Source organism: Phaenicophaeus curvirostris, chromosome 2, assembly GCF_032191515.1.
Source record: "Phaenicophaeus curvirostris isolate KB17595 chromosome 2, BPBGC_Pcur_1.0, whole genome shotgun sequence".
Taxonomy (NCBI): domain Eukaryota; kingdom Metazoa; phylum Chordata; class Aves; order Cuculiformes; family Cuculidae; genus Phaenicophaeus; species Phaenicophaeus curvirostris.
The window spans coordinates 106338936-106365599 of NC_091393.1; the positions used below are offsets into that span (position 1 = coordinate 106338936).

Sequence of the window (26664 nt, forward strand, 5' to 3'; positions counted from 1 at the left end):
ACCCATCCAACTGGCACCAGCCCTGGTCCATACCTGGTGTTCCTGGGCTCCAGGGGACCATTGCCCTGCAGTTTCTTGACCAACATCTCACTGCTCCTCCGTATCACTTCCCGGATTTTCCCCAGGGAGCTGCTGCGCTGGAGGGTGCCACTGCCATCCTGGACACAGAGACACAAGCCGGGGTGACGGCTGAGTGGCACTGATTGGGCTCTGGCATGCTGCAGACAAATGGCCAGGAACTGGGCTTGGCTCCAAACACTCTTTGCCCTCTTGCACTGGCTCAGAGCAGGCTTACTGCTCACTATGTGGCTCCTCCTCACCCTGGTTCTCCACAGGACATGAAGACCATGGAGTCAGGGGTGCCCACCACCATGGCCTGGCTCATCCCGACCGATCCTCCCATCTGCTCAATGCAAGCCCAGCACCAAGCAGGGCTGCTGACCTGCACCAGGCCACCAGCACAAATGGCACTGGCATCCCCACAGCCCTGCTTGAACGTGGCACAGTGCCATCACCTGCAACAGCGCAGGCAGCAGATACCAAGGTGGTCCCAGTGGCTCGTCCCTGATGGGATCCTCAAGCTTGGAGTACGTTTTGTACATTTGTAGGACATGCTGCTGGGATGTTAATTTCAAGGACTCCCCCCTCATTTGCTGCTGGCTGGAGACAATCCTCCCCCTCCCGTTGCTCTTCCTCACCATGCCACTGCTATTCCTCCCCTCCATCCAGCCTTTGTCCTGATGCACATCCTGGTCCTGCATGCCAGGCTTGCAGGCTCACTCATGCCAGACAAAACCAGCCGTCCTGCACACACAGCCTTGTCCCACTTCTAGTGTCCCAAGATGATTAGCTTTGAGCTTGCTGAGCAATTAAGGCAGCTCCATCGGGGCTGCATTCATTTGGCTGCACCAACACTGTTGCCAAGCAGGCACTACTGTCCTTGTCCCCCACCCCCAGCTTTGTCTGTGCCTGGTCCTGCTACCTGCCCAGGGTGGCACTTGGCAGGGGCTTCTTTATGGCTGCCTGCTTTTCCAAAGACCAAAACCAGCCCTAAATATTGTTCCCCAGCCCATTTTCTCCCATGTGCTCTCCAAAGTCCCCAGTACCCAAGGGCACTTTCAGCCCTTGGCAGGCTCTAGCCCATCTCCTGTGTTTAGCTCCATGTACAGGCTGCCAGCACAACACCACGTCACGCTGCCGTGACATAGTGGCACCACACTCTTCCTCTATGGCCAGACATGTTCATTACATGAGGTTGTGGCACCACTGTTGATACGGAGTTACTTTAGCTCTGATGGCCTGGTAACAGCAGCCCTTCCTACTTGATCCCAGTGGCCTGTGGCACATCCAGGCAGAAGAAATGGAGATAAGGTGACATCAAAAGTCCTTTGTTCCTTAAAATCATGTATGGGACTCTCTTTGTACCACTCCAAATGACCAAAATGGCCTACGACCCAGGCTGGCAGCAGTGATTGCCCCAGGACCACCCATGCAGCCCTGTAGATAAGCAGGGTCTCTGCCTCAGGCCAATCACTTCTGTGTTGATCCTTACAGGTTGTGGCTCCTGAGGAAGGCTTTTCCAACACCTCCCTACTCCAGTTATCCCCAGACCCCTCTCCAACAAATGAACAGGACTTTTCCTACCAGCAAACCTTTCTCCAGGTATTCATCTCATCCCTCCTTGGACAAGCCAAGTGCATTGAACCTCCTGACTTTCTCACCAGGATGAAGTGTTTCCGAACTGGGAGCCGTGTGCTGTTGCCAGAAGGGACCCACTCACCAGGAATACAGTGAGCACCAAAGGTATTAGCAGAGTAAACAATTCCAACTCCTGCACCAGGCATCCTGGGCAGATTTTGGAAGGGCTGGCCATCAGAATGGGGCATGCACAAAGACAGGGTGATAGTGTGTGTGGGAGTGTCTTTTGCCACCCCCCATCCCCCCCGACTTGCACTGGCTGACCACCCTCCCTGCAGGGTATTGCCAGGCCAGGCACTGTTCCTTTTGCCAGGGCACACAAGCCAAGGGTGGAGAAGGAAACACCGGGGAGCGGGACTGTGGTTGAAGGGCAGCAGAACACAAGAAAGAATTACGTTCTGGGGTTAGGGCTGCAGGATAAAGCCACATCTCCCCAGCAGCAGTGAGGCGGACTGACTGCACAGCAACACCAGAACCAAATGGTGCTACATGCTGGGTTAAAAATAGCCTCCCTTTTCTCCCCACTCCCTTTCTGCAGGGTTATTTTTAACCCAGAAATCATATGGGGCTTGGTTTACTGCAGAGCCCCCACTCCATTGCACCCACCAGGATGAGAGCACTGAAAGAAAAAGAAGCAGCTCCACCAATGAGCCATGCTCCACTGTGTGCTCCCACCCTGCCTGCTGCATGGAGGCAGAGGACTTGGGAGGGATCTGGCAACACATGGAGGATGGCACTGGGAGACACGATGGGGTATTTCTCTGAGTGCTGGGGAATGCCCAAGCTCAGATGCCTCGGAGCAGCCCTGCCACACATGGCTACAGAGCTGAGGTTAGTAGCAACCCCCGTTTGGAGGTTAGGGAGAGGCACAGTGGAGCTGGGTCCCTCGCCTCCAATGCTCAGCCTGGGAGAGGTGCCCTGGGGAGAGCACGTCCCCCTGCACGCACACACACCAAGCACCCCACACCTGCTCCAGCAGCATTTGCACCCGCCACCCCAGGGCATGGAAAGAAGCACAGGGCAGCGGTTCGGGTCTGTCTACCTTTAATCAGAGGTACGGTTGTTACAGCACCAGGTCCGGGATATGGCAAAGCACAGCTGGCACTGAGGCTTGAATGCACCCTGTGCTGGGGACCCATCGCTCTCCAGGAGCACGGAGCAGCGCTGGGAGAGAGGCAGGGAGGTTGCAGCCCTAGAGCGCTCAGCCATGGGCTCTGCACCCCGTGGTCCTGAGGACAAACCTCCTTTCAGCAAGCACAAGCTCCCAGGGGAGCAGCATGCATGTGCCCCAAGGCCTCTGCACCGTCATAGGAAAGCCAGGCCCAGACAGACACAAGCACATTTAGTATCACAACCTGCCAGGTGACTAGCATAAAAGAAACTATCCAGCTAAATAAATAAGGGGGGGGAAGAGGGTCCTGTGCTGGCCTCTGGGCTCTGTCCTGCTGGCTGCAGCCTCCCCAGCTTTCTTCCCAGGCAGGAGGGCCAGGGAGGTTCACCTTCTCCAGAAGGTGGGATGAGGGTGTGTGGCTCAAGGCAGTGGTGGTCTGGCCCTGGGAAACATTCCCTTTCCCAGTAGTGACTGGCAGCACCAGACCTTGCACAGGGTCAGCACCTTCTTCATAGCAGTGAGAGGCTTATAGATTTTCCACTCTCTTGGCTAGGGACAACTGGACAGCAAGTCACAGCTCCAGGCACCATGCCTGGCAAGCAAGGTCCTATGTTCAAAAACTGCCCTCCTCCTTGAGCAACCTCTTTCCTTCTTGTCTAGTGGAAACCTCCCTCCAGCCATCCCATCTGCTTCCACATGTTCAGAGCACCCCAAGCCCCAGCTCATCCTTTCCTCACATCTTTCTTTGCACCTCCTTTTCCTCCCAACCACTCTGCTCCAAACTGGCCCAGTCCCCATCTCAGCCACTTCTAATGGCCTCGGAACTGGCAGAAAATTTCTGCTTTCTTCCTACCCTTCCTCTGCCTCCTAGAAACAGCAAACAGCTTCACTCCTAGTTCTCCCTCTCCCAGCAGTCACACCTGTGGATACAATGGGGAGCCAATTCACCCCATAACACCATCAGGTCAGGAGGCTGCAACCAAACTGCTTGTCCTGGCAGGTCCCTGTTCCATGCACAAACCTTGGCTCTCACACTCTCGCCTTCTGATGAGGCTTTGAGCAACCTGATCCTGTGGGAGGTGTCCCTGCCCATGGCAGGGGGATTGGAACTGGATGATCTTTAAGGTCCCTTCCAACATAATCATTCTATGGTTCTACTTGGATGTACAGTAGCTATGGGCCACCCCACATTCCTGTGCCCCTGCAGAGCGACCCATATGCTGCCCCTGGGATGCAAAGCTCAGCAGGGAGGAGAATAGCAGGACAGAGACTTCCCTGTGCTGCAGGGAGGGCCCAGCTTACTGGTGGCCAGCACAGGTTTGCTACAGCGCACTAATATCAGCTAAGCCTACAGGGAAGAAAGCAACTGGGCACATGACAGCCCTGCCAAAGCCAGGCCTCTCTGTTCCAAATCAGGCCCCACATTCTTCATGCCTCCATCCTGGCCCCTGCAGAGGCGGAGGGAACAAGCTAGGAGGGTTGAGGATGTCTAATGACGGTGGAGTCATCACTCCTGGAGTGAAGAGAAACCCTCGCAGGCCTGGTCCCCAGGCATGTGCAAGGGCAAGCTGGGGGTGGGGGTACGCAAGGGGACGGTGGCCTGTCACCCTGGCCTGAGGGAGCCGGCAGCTCCTCGCAGATTCTTCCTGCTCTTGCTGGCCACGGGACTGGAGCTGGGCCATGTGGCCAGGAACTCCTCTGCAGGCGTCGCGGTGCCCTCGCGCGCCGGGAGGGTTGGGGGACTGGCGTGGAGTTCTTGCCGAGGAAGGAGGGATGGTGTGGAGGAAAAGTCGGAAGATACAACACAAACATCCAGGTGATTGCGGTGGAGGGGAAAGAGGGAGTCTCGGGAGGCATTTAAGCCTAGTGCACAGAGAGGAGAAAGACACAATTTACAAGGCCGTGAGGTTGTAGGTCACCCAGGGAGCTGGTGGGGCAGAGCCCAGGCTGCATGCAGAGGCAACAGGCCACGTCTGGGCAGGGAGGCCGAAACAGTGGGCTTGCATCATTGCCCGTGTGCTCAAGTAGGCTGGCAGGGACAGCTAGCTCAGGAACAGCCCAGGCCCCCTGCTCTGAGGCCTGCCAGCTCCTGCACTTTGGGACACTAAGCTGGTGCCACTCCTGCTCTCATAGCCCAGGCCCTGGCTCTCCCACCCCAATTGCCTGGGCAGCAAGTAGCTGGTCCAGGCCCTTGGGGTGCTTCCAGAGCTGCCCTTGGCAGCCAGGCACAGAGGTTGTGGCACCCTGGGGGCTCCCCTGGCCCTGCCTGCAGCAGCTGTCAGCAAAGGGATGGCAGCACACCCAAGGACCCTAGACCAGCACAGGGAACTACTGGCCATGACAGACAGGAGCAGCAGGAGCTGCCTCAGCTTTCTTTCTGGGGGAGCTGCAGCCCAGTGCAGGGCTGCTGGCTGGGGAAAGGAGGCTGGCTACATGTGCAGCAGGCATTGAGCATCACGGGGCAGCTGCTGTATCCCCCAGGGTGCTGGGCCATCCCTCAAGCCTCTATCTACAGTCGGCTGGGCCAGGGAAGCCCTGCCAAGCCTCTTAGAGAGGGGTGCAGGAGCAGAGAATAACTCCCTCACTTGGGTGAGGCTGGGGGAGAGGGAGGCACGGCCTTCTTGCCTTGGGATGATCAGTTCAAGGACTGACAGGAAGGTCTCCCAGACCATCACCAATGCAAAGTGATCGCCCAAAACCAACCACAGCCAGGAGGAACTGCAGAGAGACACCAGCCAGGACAGAGACCAGGTGATCCTCAGATAAACCTGCAGTCCTCCCTCCGTGCTGGTCTGGCCCCTCTACTAAACGGGAAGCACAAAGGCCCAGGGCTGGTGCCTTGCCAGGGCTAGGACCCTCTTCACTCCTGATGTTCAGAGCTGGGACAGAGGACAGCCCTGCATCTGGCAGAGCTGCCGGAGCCCCTCAAAGCTCTGCTCCCCAGGTCCCCTCCAGCCACCTCCTGGGTACAATCCACAATCAAGAGAGCCAGCAGTCTTCAGGCTTAGGTGTTGAGGGGCTGTCATGGCAACAGGGAAAAGGAAGGAGGACGGGAGGGGAGCTCATGCAGGTGGGGATGGAGCCAAGGCAGGTGAGGAAGGGTTAGTGACAGCAGATACACGGCAGGAGAGAAGGATTCCAGTGTGCTGTGTGTTCCCTGGGCCAGGCCGCGACAACTCCTGTGTACCCAGCTACACTACACCCTCAACTAGAGTTTGCAGGAGGAACAGTAAGTGTTAACAGCTCTAGCAGCCCGTGAGCCAAGCACCCACCAGCACCATGCTCACTTGCCACCTCTTCTCCATCCTCCTCGCACAAGACAAAGAGCTCCTGTCGCAGATCTAGGCCACTACCTTCCTTCCAAACTCAGCATTAGTGACCAAAGCAACCCTTAGTCTCAGAAAAAGCCTAGACAGGCTCAGGTCACTCTGTGTCTCAACTAACATCAGACTCTTGCCACCACCAGTCAGCCCGGCTTGGCATCCTGCAAAGACCTGTCTTTTACCACCTCTGCTTAGCCAGAGCCCATGGAGGGCACGAAACCAGGAGAAGGGGACAGAAAAGATGCTGTCTGCAGACTATTCCCATGCCCTGCAGTCACACTCAGTCACAGACACAGCAGGCACATACACACACGCGCACACACATCCCTCCCCAGGCTCAGCATCGCCTGTGGCGCAGTGCGGGACAGACAGCTGAGTTACTCACAGAGGCTGCGTGGGCCTGAGATGGGGCTGATACTCTCAGCCAGGGCCTCAGGAGGGAAGCAGCAAGGAGAGATGTTAATAAGGTTGCAAGGCTAAGATTAAGGGCAGACCAGGACCAGCTCATGCTGTGCACTGCCAGAGCCTGGCAGCCTCCTGGAAGCAGGAGCCCTCAGCTGGGGATATCTGGCCTGTGCACCAGAAGCCAGGCCCAGACACACACCTTTGTGGGCTGGCTGGCTCGTGCCAAGAAAGAGGGGAAGGAAGTGTGCAGGGAACGAATGGAGGCAGACAAGGATGCCACGACAGGCCACACGGGGACAGCCCTGAGCCAGGCTGTCCCTTCCCTCTGGCAGCCGGCTGAGGCCATTCTTGATGGTGTCTTGTACTTACCCCGCTCCATTCCACGCCCATACTCACTTCCTCGCTACCGTCTGTGGCATTCTCGTACTTGACACCACCCCCCAGGCTCCGACGTCTCTCTGTGCCATCACCCTCCTTCAGGATCTCCACCACCTTCGTCTGGTTGATTGGGTCAATGCCCTGCAAGTAAAAAGGGATAAGGAAGCACCATGTTTTGCCCTTCTGTGTTCTTTCCCTCTAGCAATTTACTAGCAATTTAATGCACCATCGCTGTGCTTGATCCCACCCCCTCTCTTGGCCATTGCCCCATCACAACCAATACTCTCCAGCACAAGGACAGACCTTACTGCCACCTTGCACTTAGCAGTTTTTGCTGGGGTTCCCATCTCAGTGAGCCCCCAGGAAGCCATAAGCCACCCTGGGGTACAAGGGATTACTGCTCCAAAGCTGACAGCCTTTTGTCTCCATATTTTGGTGCGTGAAGGTTTCTGCTGTCCTTCGGTCTTTGTGCTAGGTGCTTATGGCTCCTGCTTTATTATTTAAAGACTGAGGGACTTTAGGGTGAAGTGCACTCTAAAAAATCCCTAGTGTGTTTCCTTGGCAAAAAAAAAAAAAATCAGTGGGAAGAAAACATCCCAGTGAGTGCAGATCTCCTCAGTAGCTGACAAAGCCCAGTAACCTGCCTTGACCCAGCTGCGGTATTTCTGCACTATAAGAGCCGTGCCTTCTTCCCCCATGCACACACATTGCTCCATCCTCGCACGCATGCATCCCCACACCTGTAAGGGTGTGCGTACCCCTGCACAAACGCAATCCCAACCATCAAGGAATTTAAAAAAAGGATAATAGATGCTGCAAGACCTAGGAGAGTTCCTCACCACATCCCAAGCCAAATGCTGTGCCATGACTTGCTGCCCCAGGCCCCACTAAGCCCCCTCTATCAGGGAAGGTCCCTACCTGCCGCCGAGAGCGAACTGCGCACTCCTCCAAAGTCTCAGCTGCCTCTAGCTTGCCCTGGCGTCGGTATAGGGCACCCAGGTTCCTCAGCGTGGTGTTCACAGTCGGGCTGTAGGAACAGATGGAAAGTGAGTGGGAGCCGCGGGGCCACCCCCTCCAGAGCCCACAGCTGCCCACAAGCCACCTCTTACCTGCTAACCTTGCAGGCCTTGTACCAGCCACCGTACTCAGCGTAGGGAGCACTGTCTCTGTGCTTGCTCTACAGGGTGAGGAGAGAGGAGAGCTGTTAGCCCCATGCCTACCGCCATTCTCTGGCCTGTGCTCTCCCACTGGGTATGAGGGTCAAGCCTCAGGCTGTACCCCCACACCAGATCAGCCTTTGAAAACACAACGTGCAAACGCAATGATGAAGCCCAGCAGGTTCCTGGAGGGAAAACTGAAAGCCCATTTGCTGCAACAGGTTTGGGCCACGAGTAGAAGTGATATCTTCACCCCAGCAAGGAACATAATCCCATCTCCTTGCCCCTTCCATGGTACCACAGGCAGCAGTGGAAACACAGCACATCCTCACAGAACTCTGCAGGACATGACACCCGACCCCACACCCTCAGCATGCAAAAAGGGAGATGAGAAAACCCCCAACCAACAAAAACCCCACAGACACCCCCGGCAGCATGGGCACTGAACCCCTCAGCCATGGCTAGCAAAGGAAAAAGCCAACCACATCCAAGCCTTCTTCCTGCAAGGTCAGGCTTGCCCCACAAGAGCTCAGCCTGGCTGTCTCTTCTCCATGTCAGCCTTTGCATCCCAAAGCTGGCTGGCTGGCCCTGCCACAGCCAGGAGCAAAGAGGCTGCTGGCCACAGCAACAGGAGAACAGGCAGAGCTTGATGCTCAAAGACAAAGGTATAGGGTCAGGACAACCCACTAGCTGTTAGCCAGCACTGACCTGGCTTAGTATGGCCCACAGACCTGCAAGGCAGGAATCACCACTGCTGCAGGACCAGGGCTGCCTGCCCACATGCTGGGTGCCCTGGTGCGTGGCAAGCACTTGTGGGGGGCTGTGCCCCTGGCTCTGCACCCACGGGACACATGGGCTGGACAGCAAGTACCCAGCTCACCCCTGAGCTGCTCTCACCAAGCAGGTGCAGGGGCATGGCTCCACAGTAGGAGTTTCCCTCTGTCTGGGACTCCAGCCCAGAAGAAACTGTCCACGCAGGGACCATTTTTCTTACTCGCTTCTGCAGCAGTTCTCAGACTTTTACCCCACAAGCTGGAGCCTCCCTGAGCCACAGCCACACGTGGGTTTTCTTGCATCAGAGCCTGCACGGCCTGGGCAGGCCCCCGGAACAAGAGAGCTCAGGACTCAAAACACATCTGAAGCTTGTGTAGAGACAGCCCTAAGAGGCTGAACCCGAGGGGAAAGGTGTTGAAGCCCCTGGGGCAGAAAGCCAGGGCTGCCAGCTGTGCCCAAGATCCTACTGCTGGCACAAGCTAGTCTCCCCCTGCTGCCACCGAGAGCAGAGGGAAAAAGGGGTGAGGGTAAAAGAAGTGAGGCTCTGCAGGAAGGGTTTGATGCTTTTTAATAGGAGATGTGGGAACACAGCACAAAGCAAAGTGCAGTAGCCCCAGCCTCTGGGCCGGCAGTACAAGCTGGTCTGTGGTTACCACCACCTTGCCAGGAAGGCCGTGCCAACTATGCCATAGTATGGGGCATGGGCACAGCTGCTCTGGGGACAGGAGCCCCAGGGACAGGGAAAGATGCTTAGCCATTGCCCCTGGCTGTAAAACGAATCTCACTCCAACTTTAGGTCCCTGAGCCTGTTCTCTCGCCCTGCAGCAAAGCTTGCATTATTTCGGTTATAGTTCCACACTATAACTATCTACTTTGGACCTCTTAATTCTCTGAAGATGCCATCAGAAGTGTCTCAGTTCCAGGGGGGCAAGGGGAGCCTGATCTCTACTCCAACTTTCATTTCTCCCACGTAGGATGGTGCTGCAACAAGCGTAATTTCTTTGCAGCAGAGCCTTCATAGGGGCAGCAACTGGAGCAGCGCAAGGCAGAACTGAGCACTGCCCTGCACTGGGGACTGCACAGAGTGGTTCAGTGGGAAGACACAGCATGCTGGTGGGAGGTAGCTGCTAAACCCTGCGCTTAGGACTCACAGATGAGACTGATAAGTAGGAATGTGGCCTGCTCTGAAGGCAAAGGAAAAGGAGACAGCGTCTGCTCCCATTGCAGCTAGAGGACTAGACCACAGCCCTTCATTCTGCTGCTTCACCACCTGCTGAAAAGCAGGTGAGGTCTTAGGCTTGGGAAAAGTGGAGACAGGAATGTGCTGCATTTATCAGCTGAGCACAGAGCAGGGCCTGGGCAACAGGAGCAACAGCTTCTTTGCCTCTCAGCCTAGTCCAAGACAAGCACAACCCATGTTTTCCCTCTTTCAGAGGCCAGCTAGGACACAGAACAGCTAGGGCCTGTCCTATGCAGAGATCTTTTTCTGGAGGTTTGGTTCCATTTCCTAAGCAAGGCGACGGCAGTGGTTTCTTCTTGACCTCCATTTTTCCCCAGGCAGCCTTAGGGCTGCTTCAGAAGCAGGTTGTGCTCTGGATACTAGCAGCTCTTTGGAAGAGAGTGCCAAGGGCCTGCAGCACAGCCCTCTGACATCCACCATCTTCCATCATCTGTGAGCCCTAGAGAGATCACTAAAGCAAAGAGAGAGAGCATGCAGCCATGGCTGAGACGATGAGCAACCCCCTGTCCCAGGAGAAGCACCAAGCTCTCTGATGGGCCCTCCCTCCCTGCTGCTCCAAGGAGCAGCCATGCTCTCTCCCCACTTTCCAGTGGCCATCAGTGGCCATGGCAGCTCTTCAGACTGCAGGATGGAAGGACTGGCTGTGACAAGGGAGGATCAAAAACCCTGGATGTCCTCCCCCTCCCACGGCTCTTGCTGCTATCAGCAGGAAGCACCACCAGCTCAGACTCACCTTGCTCATCTCCTCTCTCTCCTCCGCATGCATCCAGATGGGCTTGTGTTCATCTGTGCAGGGAAGAATGCAAGACAGCTCTGCTCACCATCTCACCCTGCTGCTCTGCCACTTCCACTGGGGCCCTGCCTCCTGCACAGCCCAGCACTCTGTTCCCAGAGCCAGCAGCTCACCAGAGGGATGTGACAAGCCTTCCAGATCCCCCTCGTCCCCAGGCCAAAGCCCAAAGAAAGGCAATTGACATTGCGAAGGCAGGACAGGGGAAGGAAGGAACAAGTCTTCCCGCTGGGGAATACTGTGCGAGGTGTACAGGAGAAACTTCAGGCTCTGCCTGGAATGATTGCGCCACTTGCATTCCCCCTTTTAGTCACAACTATTCCCAACCCAGTAAAGACTGATAGCCAGATCTCTCCAAGACCCTTTCTGAGATAAGCAAAACACACTAGAATGGCAGCGTCTCAAGGGCTGCTCCAAGCAGGCACCCTGCAAGGTGTCCCATCCCTTTGCCTAGGGGATTACCAGAACCCGACTAGCTGAGGCTGAGACCAAACTGCTTGCCCCTCCCGAGCCCCAGCAGCTTCTGCTGTACAAACCATCCACCGAGCCAAACTCCTTCACGTGAGCACGGGTAAGGATCTCCTTATACAGCACCTCTGCATCTTTGTATTTGCCTTGCTTCAGGTAACAGGAGGCCTGCAACCAAAAAAAACAGCTCTAGCCCAATTGGATAACACAGACCAACTCTGCCCCCTCTTGCAGCTCACTCTCTGCTTCTTCAAGCACCAGGAAATGCTCATCTTTCCCATGGCACCACTCCCCACCCCCATATGGTCTTTCCCCAGGGTCTTACCAGGTTGTTCTTGGTCTTGGCCACATTGGGGTCATCTGGACCAAGGCAGCTCTCATAGATCTCCAGGGCCCGGCAGTAATAATACTCCACCTCATCATACTTGCCCTGGTTCTGGCACAGTAGGGCTAGATTGTTCAGCTGCTTGGCCACATCAGGATGGTCTTTGCCTAGGACCTGGGTAAACATAATAAAAGCCACGAAAGGTCAGTTCTTAAAGACTGCAGCGGACTCCTGGATTTAGTAGACAACTGTAGCCCCTCCAGGACATGCCTATGTCAGACAGGAGCCAAGGACTAGGGAGGTAAAGAGCAGAAGTCCCAGCTTCCACCTCCTGGCAGGCCTCTCCAAGGCTACAAACGCTGGAGAGACAGGAAAGGTGGTGGCAGATTCAGCAGTCAAAGAGTTTAGGTAGGTCCTGGATCTCCCAAGTGCAGTGAGGTAAGAGGGGAAAACCCTAAGGAAGAGCTGGAAGGAAGGAGAGCTTGGGAGATCAGTACCTTCTCACGGATCTCCAGGGCTCGCTTACACAGTGGCTCTGCTTCTTTGTACTTCCCTCTCTTGCCATAGAGAACAGCCAGATTGTTCAAAGTTGCTGCAACCTGCAAAGACAAAAACTTCTCTATGAAACAAAGCAGAACCCAGCGGGACCAAACAAAGGGGTGCAAGCAACAGTAACAGTGACTGCCCCATTTCCTTCACGCCTGCAAAACAGCTGCTTCTGAAGCGAAGGAGGTCCAGAGGCAGAAGGCTACCTGCCTACATCACAGGATCCAGTAGAAGCCAACTCCTGACAGGCCATACTAAACAAGACAGCAGGAAATACTGAAGCAGTGAAACAGAGCCCCACACTACATGAGCAGCAGCCCTCACATCATGGAGCACACTGCTGTGCTTGGCAGTCCAGCTGCAGACAAATCATAAGGGCACCGTTCTAACCCCAATGGCACCCACAGGTCAAGGGAAGCAACTGGAAGAGGAAGGAGACACTCACCGCTGGGTGGTCTTTGCCCAGAGTCTTCTCACGGATGGAAAGAGCATCATTCAAGAGGTGAGCTGCCTCTTTGTATTTATTTTGATCCCTGCAGTGCAAAGCCAACCAGTCATTCAGGATGCAGAACCACTGACAAAAGTCTTCCTTCCACAGAGATCCAGCCGAAGCAGCTCCATTCCTCCCTGCCTTAGCCAGTCTCTAGTTACATCAGGGAGTCTGGCAGTCCAAATACCTCATCTGTCCCAAAACCCTTTTGAAACGCAAACCACTGGAGGCAGGGAAAGCTCCCTGTCACCAGGATGTGCTGTCCTGGTAAACAGGAGAGACAGAAAACTCTCCAGCCCAGTCCTGCCCTCCTCACCATGCTCACCTGTACACTAGTGCCAGGATGTTGAGCATGGTGGCCACATCAGGGTGATCATGGCCTGATGTCTTCTCCAGGTCCTCCAACGCCTGCTTGCAGAGCGGCACAGCCACCTCATAGCGTCCCTGTGAGGCGTACTGGATGACGAGGTTGTGGAGGGTGCGCAAGCGTGCAGGAATCTCATAGCCTCCCTGCTGGGCAGCTGCCACTGCACTGCTGTGCTGGTGGGGCACTGCAGGCACAGAGGAATAAATAGGGGTACAGTTGGCACAGCAGGCTTGAACAGAAACAGGCAGCAACAATGCATGAGCAAACACTTACATCCAGGACCATGCTCCTCCTCCTCATTCGGGAACAGATCATCCAGAGAGTCCTTGGCAGAGTCGCCCTCCTTCTCCTCCTAAGAGGATGGGAATCACAATTTTGTTGGTTATGCTGGTAGAGACTGCAGCAGCCTGGGCTGAGTCAGCTGCCAAACAACCTCTCCTCCCTGCTGCAGCCCACCAACACCCTCAACTTCCCCTGTTGTTTATGCCACCGTCCTCCCTCTGTCCCACAAATCTAACGAAGCCAAATGTCCCTTGCACATCCTGGCATGGTACTCTATGTTCTTCCAGAGACCCTGCCCCACGCAGGCTCTCTTCAGCTCTGGGCATTGCTGCGTGCAGTAGCTGGGAAGGACTAAAATCCAGTGCAACGCTATCACACACAGGCAAGCCTGCTGGTCCAACCTCTCCCACACCCAAAGCTGGCTGCTCAACAGGGTAAGGGCATACCGAAGGTGAGACATCCTCATCGTACTTCTTCAGCTGGTTCATGAACTCAAGGTGTTTCTTCTCCTCCTCCAGCTGAGCCACAGTTTGTTCACTGCGCTGCAGCTTCTGCTGGGTGTTGGCAAGCTCATCGCGCAGCCACTGGTTCTCCTGGCACAGTCTCCGCACCTGAGCACGCAGCTTCTGCTTCTCTGACTCCACGGCATTCAGATGGTTGGACAACGCCATCATCACCTTGTCAAGAGTCTCAGTCAGTAACAATCACAATCCTGTGCTTCCCTCACATGCACACTTAGGGCCCACCCCCAGGGTCATGCTGGCCTTTGACACTTGGCCCCTTGCTGCCCCTGCAGCTTACAGGGAATGGCCACATGCTTGCCTTCCCCCATTAGTCCTGGGTAACACCCAGGGGAGCATCCACCACTCTCACCTGAGCTTCTCCAAGCCCCAGTTCAATCATCTCCACTGACTTGCGGAGCAGATTGGATTTCTCGTGCACAAGATTGGCTTCTTCATCTTTCTTCAGGCACTTGATAGTCTCCAGCAAGCTGTGCAGGATGGAGTTGTGTTCATTCTTGAGTGCCTCCAGCCCTTGCATCACCAGCTTGGTGTTGGAAATGATCTCCTCTTGGCTCAGCTTGTCCAGTTTCTCCTCCCTTGGGTACACCATGGTGGACATAGTCTTGCTCCCGCAGCCCTACACAGAAAAAGAGAGAAAACCTGAGCACCTCAGTGCTGTTTCAGAGAGCCACAATGACACACAAGTGTCGCAGCCTCCTTCAAGCAGCCAGAGACAGTGTTCAACTGGTTTTCCACAGTAAGCCCTTCCCCTCTCCCTTTGGCAGCAGGCAGCTGTCAGGGCACGTGCCTCTGCTTTTGCGGCACAGAGTGCTGGCAATCACTGCAGGTGGCACACGTGGACAGGAGACAAAAAGGCTAGAATCAGTGCTGACCTCCAACACCCCCACACTCCCAGCAGCAAGGAAAGCTGATTTAGCTTCCATTTAAGAGCAGAGATTTGTAGTTGGCAGCCTGAGTTACAATGCGTACACCTCCTGCCCACAGACCACTGATGCAAGGAGGCTGTCAGAGCTCAACACCTCTTCCAACTGCAGAAGGAAAAAGAACAGAAAGCGTAGGGATGCCAGCTCAAGCCTTTCTGCTTCCTCAATGGAAAAATCTTCTGGAAGAGCATTTCTTGGGGAGGCCAAAATTCCCTGCTCAGAAGAGCACACCCTGACAATCCCAGTCTCAGCACAGAACGACCATTGTGCCACTAAGGGACATAACTGCACCAGCAGGGACTGAGTCAGCCTGTGTGAGGAAGCTTACCTACGCCAACCGCTGCAGTCGCACTGCTGTAACCCTTGAGTGGGTGTCAGCTTGAAATAGTGACAGCTTTGCCAGCTTTGTTCACCCCACTGCCAGCCCAAGGACTACTCAGGATGGCATATGGGCTCTGTACCCCCTTCCCTGTCCCATTCCCCCCAAGACAGACAACAGAAGAACACTGGGCTGCCTTTGCACTGGGACACCAAGTGCTACAACCTGCAATGTAAGCATGGGTGCAAGATCCCTGCATTGAAAATCCAGGAGCTAGGGAAATACAGTATGGCAGAGGGTGAGAGCCATAAGAAGCAGAAAAGACTTCTTAGAGCAGGTTGACGGTACCCCGGATGCTCCACAACTTGCTCATCTAACCTAGTTAGAAGCTTCAGCACCTTATGAGGCTTCAGCCTCCCCCGCTCCCCGCCCCAAGCTGTTCCTCCTGCTTGGCCACCTCAGCAGCTTCTTCAGCTGATGGAGGGATAGCAGGAAAGCCACCACCCACCTCGCCCTTGGTCACTCCGAGGCCAGGCTGCTGCAGGGCTGAAGGCAGCCACCTTGCCACCTGGAGCTGGCAGGAGGCAGAGCATCCAGAGCACCTGAGGCCCTACTGGCAGGAAGATGGCAAACTGCCCAGGCACTCTGCAGGAGGAGGTAGGGAAAGAGCTGCCAACAGATTTGCCCTCATCTTCCCGCAGGACCCACCTCTGCATGGTTTGAGCACTTTGTTCAGCAGCAGACTTGTCCCTGGTTTACTGAGCGAGTAAAAATGCCGCCCCAGGTGCAGGAACAAAGAAAGCAGAGCTCCTATCCCTGGGACAGGGCTCCTCTCCTCCCCAGCCGGGTGATTTGCCCAGGGGGGCAGAGTGATCTCCCAGCTCAGATACCACTGTCTTAGCCTGGAAATGAGCCCTGAGTAATAGAGGGCTCCAGTTCTTCCTCACTGCAGCATTGAAAATTAAGACAGTGAACAGTGCTGGGGCAGTTGCTGTAAGTACACACAATCTCATTATACCCACTGCTCTGCTGCTGGGCGACAGCGGCTGAACGTGAGCCTGCAGGATGCTCAGGTGGCCAAGAAGGCCAACGGCATCCTGGCTTGGATCAGAAATGGTGTGGCTAGCAGGAGTAAGGACAGGATCGTCCCCCTGGGCTCAGCACTGGTGAGACCGCACCTCGAATTCTGCGTTCAGTTTTGGGTCCCTCACTACAAGACAGACCCTGAGGGGCTGGAGCACATCTCAAGAAGGACAACGGAGCTGGGGAAGGGTCTGGAGCAGAGGGGTTACAAGGAGCAGCTGAGGCTGCTCAGTCTGGAGAAGAGAAGGCTGAGGGGAGATCTCATTGATCTCTATAACTGCCTGAAAGGAGGTTGTAGTGAGGAGGGTGCCAGATCTCTTCTCCCAAATAACAAGGGATAGGATGAGAGCAAATGGCCTCAAGGTGCGCCAGGGAAGGTTTAGATTGGATATTAGGGAAAATTTCTTTACTCAAAAGAGTGGTGAAGCATTGGCACAAGTCGCCCAGGGAAGTGGTGGTCTCCGTTCCTGGTGGGGTTCAGAATGTGTAGAGGCGGCACTTCAGGACATGGTTTAGTAGGGCATGGTGGTGCTGGGCTGACAGTTGGACTGGATGATCATAGAGGTCTTCTCCAATCTTAATGATTCTATGATTCTGCGATTTCCTCCACTTTAGCCTCACTATTCTAAAAGTTCCTTGAGTTGTTTTACAGGCCTGAGCTCTCCTCTCACAGCTCCTCCACTTTCTGTTCCAGTGATGCACATCCAACCCTCAGGAAGGGCAAAAAAACTCTCAACAGACAGCAGAGACTTTACTGAACCTCAGATGGGCAGAACCGCTTCATTTCTCTTGAGAGAAACACCTTTGAGCAAGAGCTGAGTCTTTTCCCACCTACCCAAAAGTCACAACGCTGACCTCACATTCACTTCATGATCCAGCACCAGCCCCTGAGCCATACTTCACTGGACCCTTCACTTTTGGGTACCTGCCAAGCCCCACATGCAGTTGCCCTGTGAATTGTGCATTTTACAATGAAAATTCTTATCTGGACTGTAACGTTTCTGGGTTCGCTTTAGAGAAGACCATATAATAAGAATGGCATGAAAAACCTCACTAAGATCGAGATAGAGGGCATAGACTTCTCTTTTGAAGAAAAGGTCTGTTGAGAGTTGGCTGCCGCTCATATCCTGTCTTCCAAACTGATTGTCCAGGAACTGGCAGCTAAGCATCCTGATCCATAATTCCCCTAGTTACTCTTTTTCCCACCTTTATAACAAATCCAGGGGAGCGATACAGTGCTAAAGCAACAAGGGAAATCTTGTGGGTGAGCAAAATTCAGGGCGAGATGGGCAATGATTTTCAGCTCTAGAGGAAGAGGCTGGCAGCCCAAAGGACACTAGCACTGCCATGTCTAGCAAAGCACTACTGTCTTTCCTTGAAATGGGTCCAGATGGCCTCCCAGGCAGGCTCCACAGGTACTTACCTTCTCTTACAGAAGCCAAGATAATGACTGCTAAAGGGTGAAATGGCCCCATCACGGGTTTCAGTTCATAAGGGACAGAGCTCCAGCCTCAGAAACAGGGAAACTGGGAAGTGAGAGCTCTCTGGAGCATAGGCAGTTCTTGGGACACAAGGAGATCCCCAAGAGCAGCCTCACACCCAGCACACAACAAATGTAGAGCTCTGCCCTAAGGCTCACACAGCTGTGCAGCACAAGTGCCTCTTCTTCATCTGTCCCTCTGTGCATGGTCAGCTGTGAAATGCCAACAGTTTTCATGGAAGCATTACTTTGTCCATATAGAGATCTTGCTGCCATCTTTAAAAAGTACAATACAAACACATTGGGAAAAGGAACATGTTACGAATCATGATGAAAAACCACCAGGGCTTGCACCTTGCTAGATAAGAGAGTCAGACAAGACCCAGATCCATAGAAAATCAGCCTCATTAATTCCACTGTGCATAGAACTACTCCTCAAGTGAGAAATCACCGAGCTGTGTGTTAAAACCACCATTGCCTCTACTACAGCAATATCCTTTCTCCAGCTCTTCTAGCAGAAAAACCTTCAAGCATTCCACAGTCCCCACAATCAACTTGTTTTTCAACACTGGAAACATTTCAGCATGTCTGAGAAGGGTAAAATAATAAAAACGTCCTGACCCACAGCACACGAGACTCATCCCACCCTGTAACTACATCCTCGGATTTTCAAGACATACCAGTGCAACCTCCTCTTCTCCCACTGGCTGTGCAAACACCTCTACACAACCTTAGCCTTTCCCCTCAAGGACGACGTCCTAGAAGCACAGCTTTGCTAGGTACCAGCACACTTCCAGTGTTCAGGGGTGGACAGGGGATTGTCCAGGCTGGACAAAGGGTGGAAAAACTGAGAACAGCACAGGGGTTGTTCACTTTCAAGTACCAAGGATTCAAAGAGAAAATTGCAGAGCAGTCACTTAAATGCTGCTACCTCTTGCATGGCAAAGAAAACCAACAAATGCTGGTGGGATCTCCAAAATGACAATTCTTCCCTAATTTCTAGGTCTCCCCAGCACTGCGTCCAGCCCTCCAGAGATGAAATATGCTCTACAGCAACCAACATCAAGGTCAGGCAGGCTGAAGCTGCTGTATAAGCACTCTTCCTACTCCCACGTATCCGGTAAAGGGCACCGAGCGTCCTTTATCCAGGCAGAAAAGGCACTTGGAGGTTCCCACAGAGAGGAGGGGAGATGCCATCATTTGCCTTTGGCAGGGGGAGGTTCAGACTGGAATAGGAAGAAATAACACTTTTCCAATGGATTCCTTGGGAGATGGAGTGCCCAGCTTATCCTGCTTATTCTCATGGCTCCGCAGGTGCCATGGCTCAGGTCTTCTCCAGTACATTTCTGCTCTAGTTGGTACGTCTTCCCTATTTACCGTGAGCTCCTAGAATAGCCTGGCTTTCCGGCAACACCCATCTCCTCTCCCCTCCCCTGCTCCCATTTGGAGGAGTGCTGCAGGAAGAGAGGGAAGGAACATGTGTGCACTGAGCTTTCTGGAAGTGGCAGCAATCAGCTGGGAATCCTCTGGCTACATCCTGTCAGGTAGAAAACTTCCTCCTGTGTTCAAATGCATAACTGGGGAATTACTGAGCATCAGCAGTTTCAGTAGCCCACCTTTCTGCCACTGAAGCCTGCTCCCACGTGCAAGGGGTTTAAAAGAAGAGAGCTGGAGGCCTCACTGCTTACATCTTAAACCCACAAGAGAAACAAGGATGCCGAATTGAATAGGTCCAAGTGAATCTTAAAGCTTAGGTCTCCGTCTAATGCTAGAGGGCTACAGAGAGCAAGAAAGATAAGCACCAGAGAAATCCGGAGTAAACTACGATAGGATAGAGACTTCAGGTCTACTCATGCCTCACTGAATCCAGTTCACTTCCCTGCCTCCTCACATGTCCCTGGACCAAGTATATGTGAGACACGGGGTACCGTCATAACTTGCACAAGCGATATTCATAGAATCATTCAGGTTGGAAAAGACCTCCAAGATCATCCAGCCCAACTGTCAGCCCAACACCACTGTGCCTACTAAAGCATGTCCCAAAACGTCACAGGTTTTTCAAACACTTCCAGGGATGTAGAGTCCACTACTTCCCTGGACGAATTGTGCCAATCCTGCACCACCCTGAGTAAAGAAATTTCCCTAATATCCAAACTAAACCTCCCCCGGCACAACTTGAGGCCATTTCTCATCCTAGCACTTGTTACTTGGGCTACTGTCAAATAATTGCAGCTTCCTTCAAACTGCAGACGACCTGCCAGCACTTTCTGTATGGACATGGGCATGCATTTTTAGTGGCAAATTCTTCTGTAGGAGAAAGTGATTTAAGGATATGGTAGCTGCAGGAAACAACTGGGTCTGGAAACAAGCTTCACTGCTGAAAAGACTGGCCCATAGCAAGGACAAGTGACCACGTTTGGGAGTCAGAGCGCAATAGTATTGTATAGAAATAGAAACACAGGGCTTAAAGTCATATTGGCCCAGTAATTATCCCAGTCTCCTTCTGTGAGGCTGGTTATTGCTACCTGGAGAAACAGCTAGATTATGTATTCGGGAAGCGAAACAACTTGATAAAAGCAAGGAGGGTTTTGTTGGTTTGGTTTTTTGATTTTTTTTTCTTTTTTCCTTTGGACCTCTGCCAGCTCATTGCTGTTAAACAGAATAAAGGGTCTCTGGAAAGCCTGGACGTCCTCCAAGGAAGCTACAAGTGAGATTGTCAACATAGAGCTGAGTCTCCACTCTGAAGGGCTACTGCAACAAAACCTAGACCTAATACCTTGGATGCTGAAAAATAAAATAAAAGCAGCAGGAAGCAGAGTGCCGAGGCTGCAACCATCACAGAGACTGCGTCACAAGCAAAAGTTTACTCTTTATTTTGATACCATAGTGCAAGAAAGCCAACAGACTATCAGAGACTACAGTCAGCTGTGCAGGGCCTCTGAGGCTTCCACTGCCCAGCCAGGACATATTGACACCACCAGGAAACACTCACGCTGCTGCCAGAAGAGCCACTGTGCTCAGGCCGCCACCCCAGGCCACTTGCGACACAACCACAGAGAAGGACTGAACCGATGGTGCTGAGTGGCACATCCGACAGTCGGCATCTCCAGAGCCACTCCAAGATGGGTAAAACAAGAAACCTAATCAGCTCTGCATGGTGCCCAGGAACTTTACAGCTAAGAGCAGCTGTGCGCACACATGTTAAGGCTTTAGAAACAAAAGCAAGAGCAGGATGTTTTGCAAATGGAAGGACAGATGGGTGGGCAGTCAGTTTCAGGGCAATGTTAAGAACTGTAACATAAATAAAGGCCAGAGATTAGAGGGCAAATGCTGGACTCATAAAAGCTAGAACTGATGGAATAATTGCAGTAGATGGCTCCATCCCGGGATACGTGCCTGCTGGGGTTCACATGAGGTGTAGAGCAGAAATGGTGCTCCGTGGTGCTTGTTACCACCATCAGAAATGCCTGGTACATCTCATGCACCCTTAGAACCACTAGGAACACACAAATAGGAGATCAGTCAGGGGTCAGCACCTCAGGAGTTCACAGAGCACAGCTCTGAGCCAAAAGACGTCACTCAAACTCTGACACGCATGAGGTCCTCTGCCACCATTTGTCTCTGCCTCATAAGTTTCTCCACTCTACTGCCAAAAAAGGGGCACCTAGAGCTCCATCTTTGCCCAAAATTCTTTCTTTCACCACAGTCTCAACCCATCTTGCCTAGCAGACAGTCTAGAGAGTCAAGCCAACACAGAGATGACTTCAAGTAACATAGAGAGGCTGTTGTGTTGCAAATTCTTCCCTAATAGAAGAGTCTGGCAGTTATATCCCTTAGAAGGGATGCTAAGAGGTTTCTGGTCTATGCCCTTACTCAAAGCGGATATCTAATTAGGTATCTGTGTCTAGATAAGGATTGAGTATCCCCCAAAATGGAAATCCCATAAGTTCTTCAGACCCTTGTCCCATGCCTTAACCATCCTCATGCAGGAGAAAAGAAACAAACCAAACAAAAAAATCCTCACCCGAATTCCTTAGATAAACTCCTTACTACAATTGCCTTTGCTGAAACCACTTCAGGACAAAGGGGCAAGGCACTGCAGCACTAGAAAGCGACCCTAGGCCCAGGGGAAGGGAATGCAGCACATGCCTTGTTTCAGCAGGGTCCTATGGGGACAGGGTCCCTCTGCCCCAGAGCAAGAGAGGCAATGCAATTCACTGCCAGCAGCAGATCAGGGTGTGGAGGTACAGAGCTGTCTCACCCACGTTCCCCATGACCAAAAGACAGAGCCCTCCTTAGCATCTAGGCATCCCCTCAGACGGTCTTAAAACCAATCTCCAAGACCAAAAAGGCTTTTCCCAAGTGAGTGTTTCCTGCGAGGGTGGTGAGGCACTGGCACAGGTTGCACAAGGAAGTCGTTGCTGCCCCATCCCTAGAGGTGTTCAAGGCCAGACTGGATGAGGCTTTGAGCAACCTGATGCAGTGGGAGGTGCGCTGCCCATGGCAGGTGGTTTGGAACTGGATGAGCTTTAAGGTCCCTTTTGACCCAAACCATTCTATGATTCTATGAACTAGCTTCCCTAAGCTTTAAAGTCAAGTGTAACTAGATACAAGTCGACTGTGCTGTTGAAAACAGCTGGACAGGGATCAAGGCCAGGATTGCATTTTCCAGCAGCAGCTGACACATGCCAGCTCTAGCTGAGTGTGAAGCTCCAGGGTTTTTTCTAGATATCGCAAGGCCCATGTTGGGAAAGACCACGCTAACCAGCAGTCTACAAGAGCCTCAGGAGCTTTTAACTAGGACTTGAAGAAGGAGATTTGCAGCTCAAGTGGATGGGCTCTCCCGCATGGAGATAGGAAGCCCTCTTCATGTTCATTCCCTTCAGAACTAAACATTCCTCTCTCTTCCAGAAGCTTCAGCTCCCCAACACCTGCAATGTCTAACCTCCCCGAAACCTAGGGCAAGGTGGTAGCAACCTGGCTTTACAGGGACTACGCCACAGTGGCCCAGGTTAACATCACTACAGGAAGGACCTAGGAGCTCCTTATCTGCCTCTCACTTTCCAGCCCACAGCTGGAAACAGCTAATCAAAAGCTACTTGGGTTTGTTATGATAGACCAGAGCAAGTAATTCCTGTGTTACTAAAGCACGATCCAATTCCTGTAACTATGTGTGATCTAAGGAAGTCAGAGAAGATGGTCTGGTTAGCTTTGTATCAGACCATTGATTCCTTTCAAGACCAGAAAGGTCTTGCTTCTTCCATTCATTTGCCATCAAATAATCAGTGCAGGAAGGTACAGATCTGTTAGAGCGAGTCCAGAGGAGTCCACAGAGATGATCTGAGGGCGGGTGCACCTCCCATACAAGGACAGACTGAAAGAGTTGGGGCTGTTCAGCCTAGAGAAGAGAAGGCTCCAGGAAGACCTTAGAGCAGCCTTTCAGTACTGAAAGGGGCTACAGGAAAGCTGGGGAGGGGCTCTTGATCAGGGAGTGCAGGGATAGGACGGGGGTGGGGGGTGGTTTTAGGCTAAAAGAGGGGGATTTAGATGAGATATTAGGAAGAAACTCTTTACTGTGAGGGTGTTGAGGCACAGGTTGCCCACAGAAGTCGTGGCTGCTCCGTCTCTAGAGGAGTTCAAGGGCAGGTTGGATGGGGCTTTGAGCAACCTGATGTAGTGGAAGGTGTCCCTGCCCATGGCAGGGGGGGTGGAATAGGATGGTCTTTAAGGTCCCTTCCAACCCAAATCATTCTGTGATTTCAATACAGACACTGGAGGCAACAAGGGTTAAAAAAAAACCCAAAAACCAAACAGACTCCCTCCCCAAAACAGCACCAACATGTGCCATTAGGAGAAAGCCATTTTGCTCCTTATTACAGCAGTTCATGCTGTTTGTGACCCGAGCTGGGAGCTGGCTAGGGAAACATGCACCTTTCAGCAAGCCACTGGAACCAGAACAATAGTCTTCACCACCCCCACCAGCCAGCTTGTGCTAGCACCTCCAGATCAGCTGGTAAGACCTTGTTTTTAAACTCTAGCTCACGTCTGCAACAGCTCACCAAATCCATTCTGCATCTGCTGCGCCTGGGACTACAGTGAAACACCATTAAAACCCGTTTCCAGGCTAGCGGAGACAAGAGCTAAGCAGCTGGAACGAAGCCAGGACAAGCATCTCTTCCTAGCTTCAAAATCTGATTGGGAGTCTCTCTCTCTGTAAAAGACAGAGTGAGAGCCATTACCTTGCCCTGACAGCATGAAGCGGTATTAAAGCAGGCAGAATAATTCCCGGGAGCCAGTGCCTCTGCAGGCATCTGTCTAATGTAAGGGCTGTGCACTGGACGTGCCTCAGGAGGACAGGGCATGGACAGGATGCAGCTGGGACCTGCTGACTGCATGCTGCAAGACCGAGCTATTATTTCCAGAAGCAAACGGGTCCTGTAAATCATAACGAGGCAGCCAAATTCACAGAGGCAAAGCCCTACCTACAATAATAAGCAAAGGATCTGTTTTACCTCTGGTTCCCTGACCAGCTCGAGTTCTTTGAGGAGCTACTTGGTTCTTCCTTAGCAAATCAAGCCTCTATCCAGAACTCTGCCAAGGTCAAAACATTGCCATGTGTCCTTTGTGCCCTGAAAGCAATTTTGGTACTTGGGGTTAATGCTGTTGTTCTACCTGGACATTCCTCCAAAACAGCAGATGAGAACACTCTCTTCCTGCTCCTTCTGCCAACTCCAGCAAAGCTCAGCCATGTTTATTTACCCTGCGTCTGAGCTGGCCAGATCTTTGACCCAACCTGCGCTGAACACCACCCTCCTTCCCCGCGCGCAGCGGAGGCAGGCGCTTTCCACTTCTCCAAGATGGCACAGGAGACAGCAGAGCAAGGGCACTAGAGGAGACCCTAGCACAGAGCCGCAAGAGAACGCCAGCTGCCAGCTATGCAAGATGCAGGGAAGCCTGTGGTTGCTGGTAATGTGCCGCTGCCTCCCACCATTGTGCAGATTTCTCCCGGCTGACCGGCCAAAGCGTTCTGCTGCAATGCCATCCCCCATCCCTTCTTCAGACACCTCCTCCCAGCCGCATCCTCTCCCTCCCAGAGGTTTACCAGTAACTGCCCCCCCCGCCCCCCTGCCTTTCGACGGGTGCACCTCCTTTTTGGAACAGCTCAGTAAGCAGCCCATTAATGGGAGGAAGGACTGGGGGGAAACAAGGGTTCTGAAAGTTTGAGAGCCATTGCTGTATGCTAGGAGCTGCCTCCGTCATCATTTCTCCGGCTTTGTCTGGCAGCAGGAGGCACGCCCGCTGCGTATCCTTGGGACAAACAAGCCGGAGAAACTCCTTCATCCCTCCTCAGTATCCCCACAGAGAAATTTCATGCCCACCTGACTAACTGTAAGCTGCCTAAAGAGAAAAGTTCTCATCAGCTCTGCCCGAAATCGCAGTTCAAAGCCGTCCTTTGTTAAAGGGTGGCTGGGCACCCTGCCCGTTTCAGTCACTGGATGGGAATCCTCCCCCACCCAGCCCCACAGAGGAGCGGTACCTGGCTGCCTGCAGCAGCTTGTCCAGCGACGGCACTCCCAGAGGCCCCAGCACCGCAGAGAAGCGCAAGCCACCGCGATGTACGGCTCCTCCGGCGTTCTGCCGCGCTGCCCTCCGGTTCTAGCAGCAGAAGCGCAGGCACCAGGCTCAGCAGCCAACCACACTGCAGCAGGGGGAGGGGAGGAGATGCAGCCAGGCTCCAGAAACAGGACAGTCGGACGCTCCCCTGGGAGCGCAGAAAGCACCACAAACTCCAAGTCCAGACCTCTCTCCTTCGGGACCAATGAGAGCACCAAGGAGCAAAGCAGAGCTCCCAAGGTGCTGCCACACACTGCCCGAGGGGCTTTACCCCACCATCAAGCTCCTGCTCAGACAGCCAAGGCCATCCACACCCTACACTAGATCCGCTCCATCCTACGCCCAGTCTTGCCGTGAAAGCTTTTACATCCTGTTTGGTACCTTTCTCACCTGTGACCCCACCCTGGCTCCTAAAGCCAAGCAGGTGGAGCTGCAGAGAACCCTCCTGCTGCGTGATCGCTATCACTGCGCCTGCGGAAATGGCCAGATACAGGACGAGGCAGCTAGGAGTCCTCCTGTGTCAGCACTGCGCAGTGCAGAGCTGGGCCAGGCACCGCCTGGAAGCATGTGTTCCATCTCTAGACGCTTGATGCGGAGAGGACAAATGCCACAGCATCACAGCATCCAATGTAGCCAGCAGACCGTTGCTACAACCATCCCATCCACAGTAACACCGTCCCCGGAGGTGTTCAGGGCCACGTTGGCTGAGGCTTTGAGCAACCTGATGCAGTGGCAGGTGTCCGTGCCCATGGCAGGGTGTTGGAACTGGATGGGCTTTAAGGTCCCTTCCAAACCAAACTGTTGTATGATTCTAAAGCGCAGACTTCGCAGTGCCCTCTACTACATTCCAGTAACCTATGGAGATGTGCTGTCCCCAGCTACCTACATCTGCCCCAGCCAGTACTCCATCAGTATTCCTGTGAATCAGGAATTCTACATGTTCCCTCAGAGAAGGAAGGAATCTGGGTGCCCCAGGAGGGAGCCCACCAATGTTGACACGCAGGCTCTCTCTTAGAATCAGAGAATCATTAAGATTAGAAAAGAGCTCTAAGATTATCAAGTCCAGCCATCAGCCCAGCACCACCGAGCTTACTAAGCCACATCCCAAAGGGCCACATGTGCACGATTTTAAACCCCTCCAGGGAAGGGGACTCCACCATTTTCCTGTGCATCCTTTTCCAGTGCTTATAGAATCATAAAATCATTGAGGTTGGAAAAGACCTCCAAGATCATCAAGTCCAACCGTTAGCCCAACACATGCTCCATCTCACAACACACGCTTCACAACAAATGCGGCTGGCTGTAGGGGACACACGGATACAGTTAAACAAATAAGAATCCATGCAGGACCACAACCACGTATTATT

General features: G+C 53.3%; 1 protein-coding gene and 1 long non-coding RNA gene across 7 annotated transcripts in view; one reads left to right on the plus strand and one right to left on the minus strand.

The window, feature by feature from the left end:
- KLC4 (kinesin light chain 4) overlaps window positions 1-26664 on the minus strand; it is a 29517-nt gene that overhangs the window by 1506 nt on the left and 1347 nt on the right. For 2 of the 6 annotated variants that reach the window (XR_011336823.1, XM_069850352.1), the window contains exons 1-14: window positions 25221-25351; window positions 14228-14494; window positions 13801-14031; window positions 13346-13424; window positions 13031-13256; window positions 12661-12748; window positions 12167-12268; window positions 11670-11843; window positions 11413-11512; window positions 10820-10872; window positions 8025-8092; window positions 7834-7942; window positions 6907-7056; window positions 34-158 (exon numbers count right to left, since the gene is read on the minus strand). Coding sequence is in view for 5 of the 6 variants with exons in the window: in XM_069850352.1 (XP_069706453.1) it covers window positions 34-158; window positions 6907-7056; window positions 7834-7942; window positions 8025-8092; window positions 10820-10872; window positions 11413-11512; window positions 11670-11843; window positions 12167-12268; window positions 12661-12748; window positions 13031-13256; window positions 13346-13424; window positions 13801-14031; window positions 14228-14476 (1754 nt within the window). In the remaining variant the exon portion in view is untranslated. Of the gene's footprint in view, window positions 1-33; window positions 159-2725; window positions 4673-6906; window positions 7057-7833; window positions 7943-8024; window positions 8093-10819; window positions 10873-11412; window positions 11513-11669; window positions 11844-12166; window positions 12269-12660; window positions 12749-13030; window positions 13257-13345; window positions 13425-13800; window positions 14032-14227; window positions 14495-25220; window positions 25352-26664 lie in introns of those variants that run through there. The other 4 variants (XM_069850354.1, XM_069850356.1, XM_069850355.1 and 1 more) reach the window with 4 other exon arrangements.
- LOC138717119 (uncharacterized) lies at window positions 20719-26376 on the plus strand. Its single transcript, XR_011336825.1, has 3 exons — window positions 20719-22123; window positions 23330-23366; window positions 26034-26376. It is a non-coding gene; the product is annotated as an uncharacterized lncRNA (long non-coding RNA).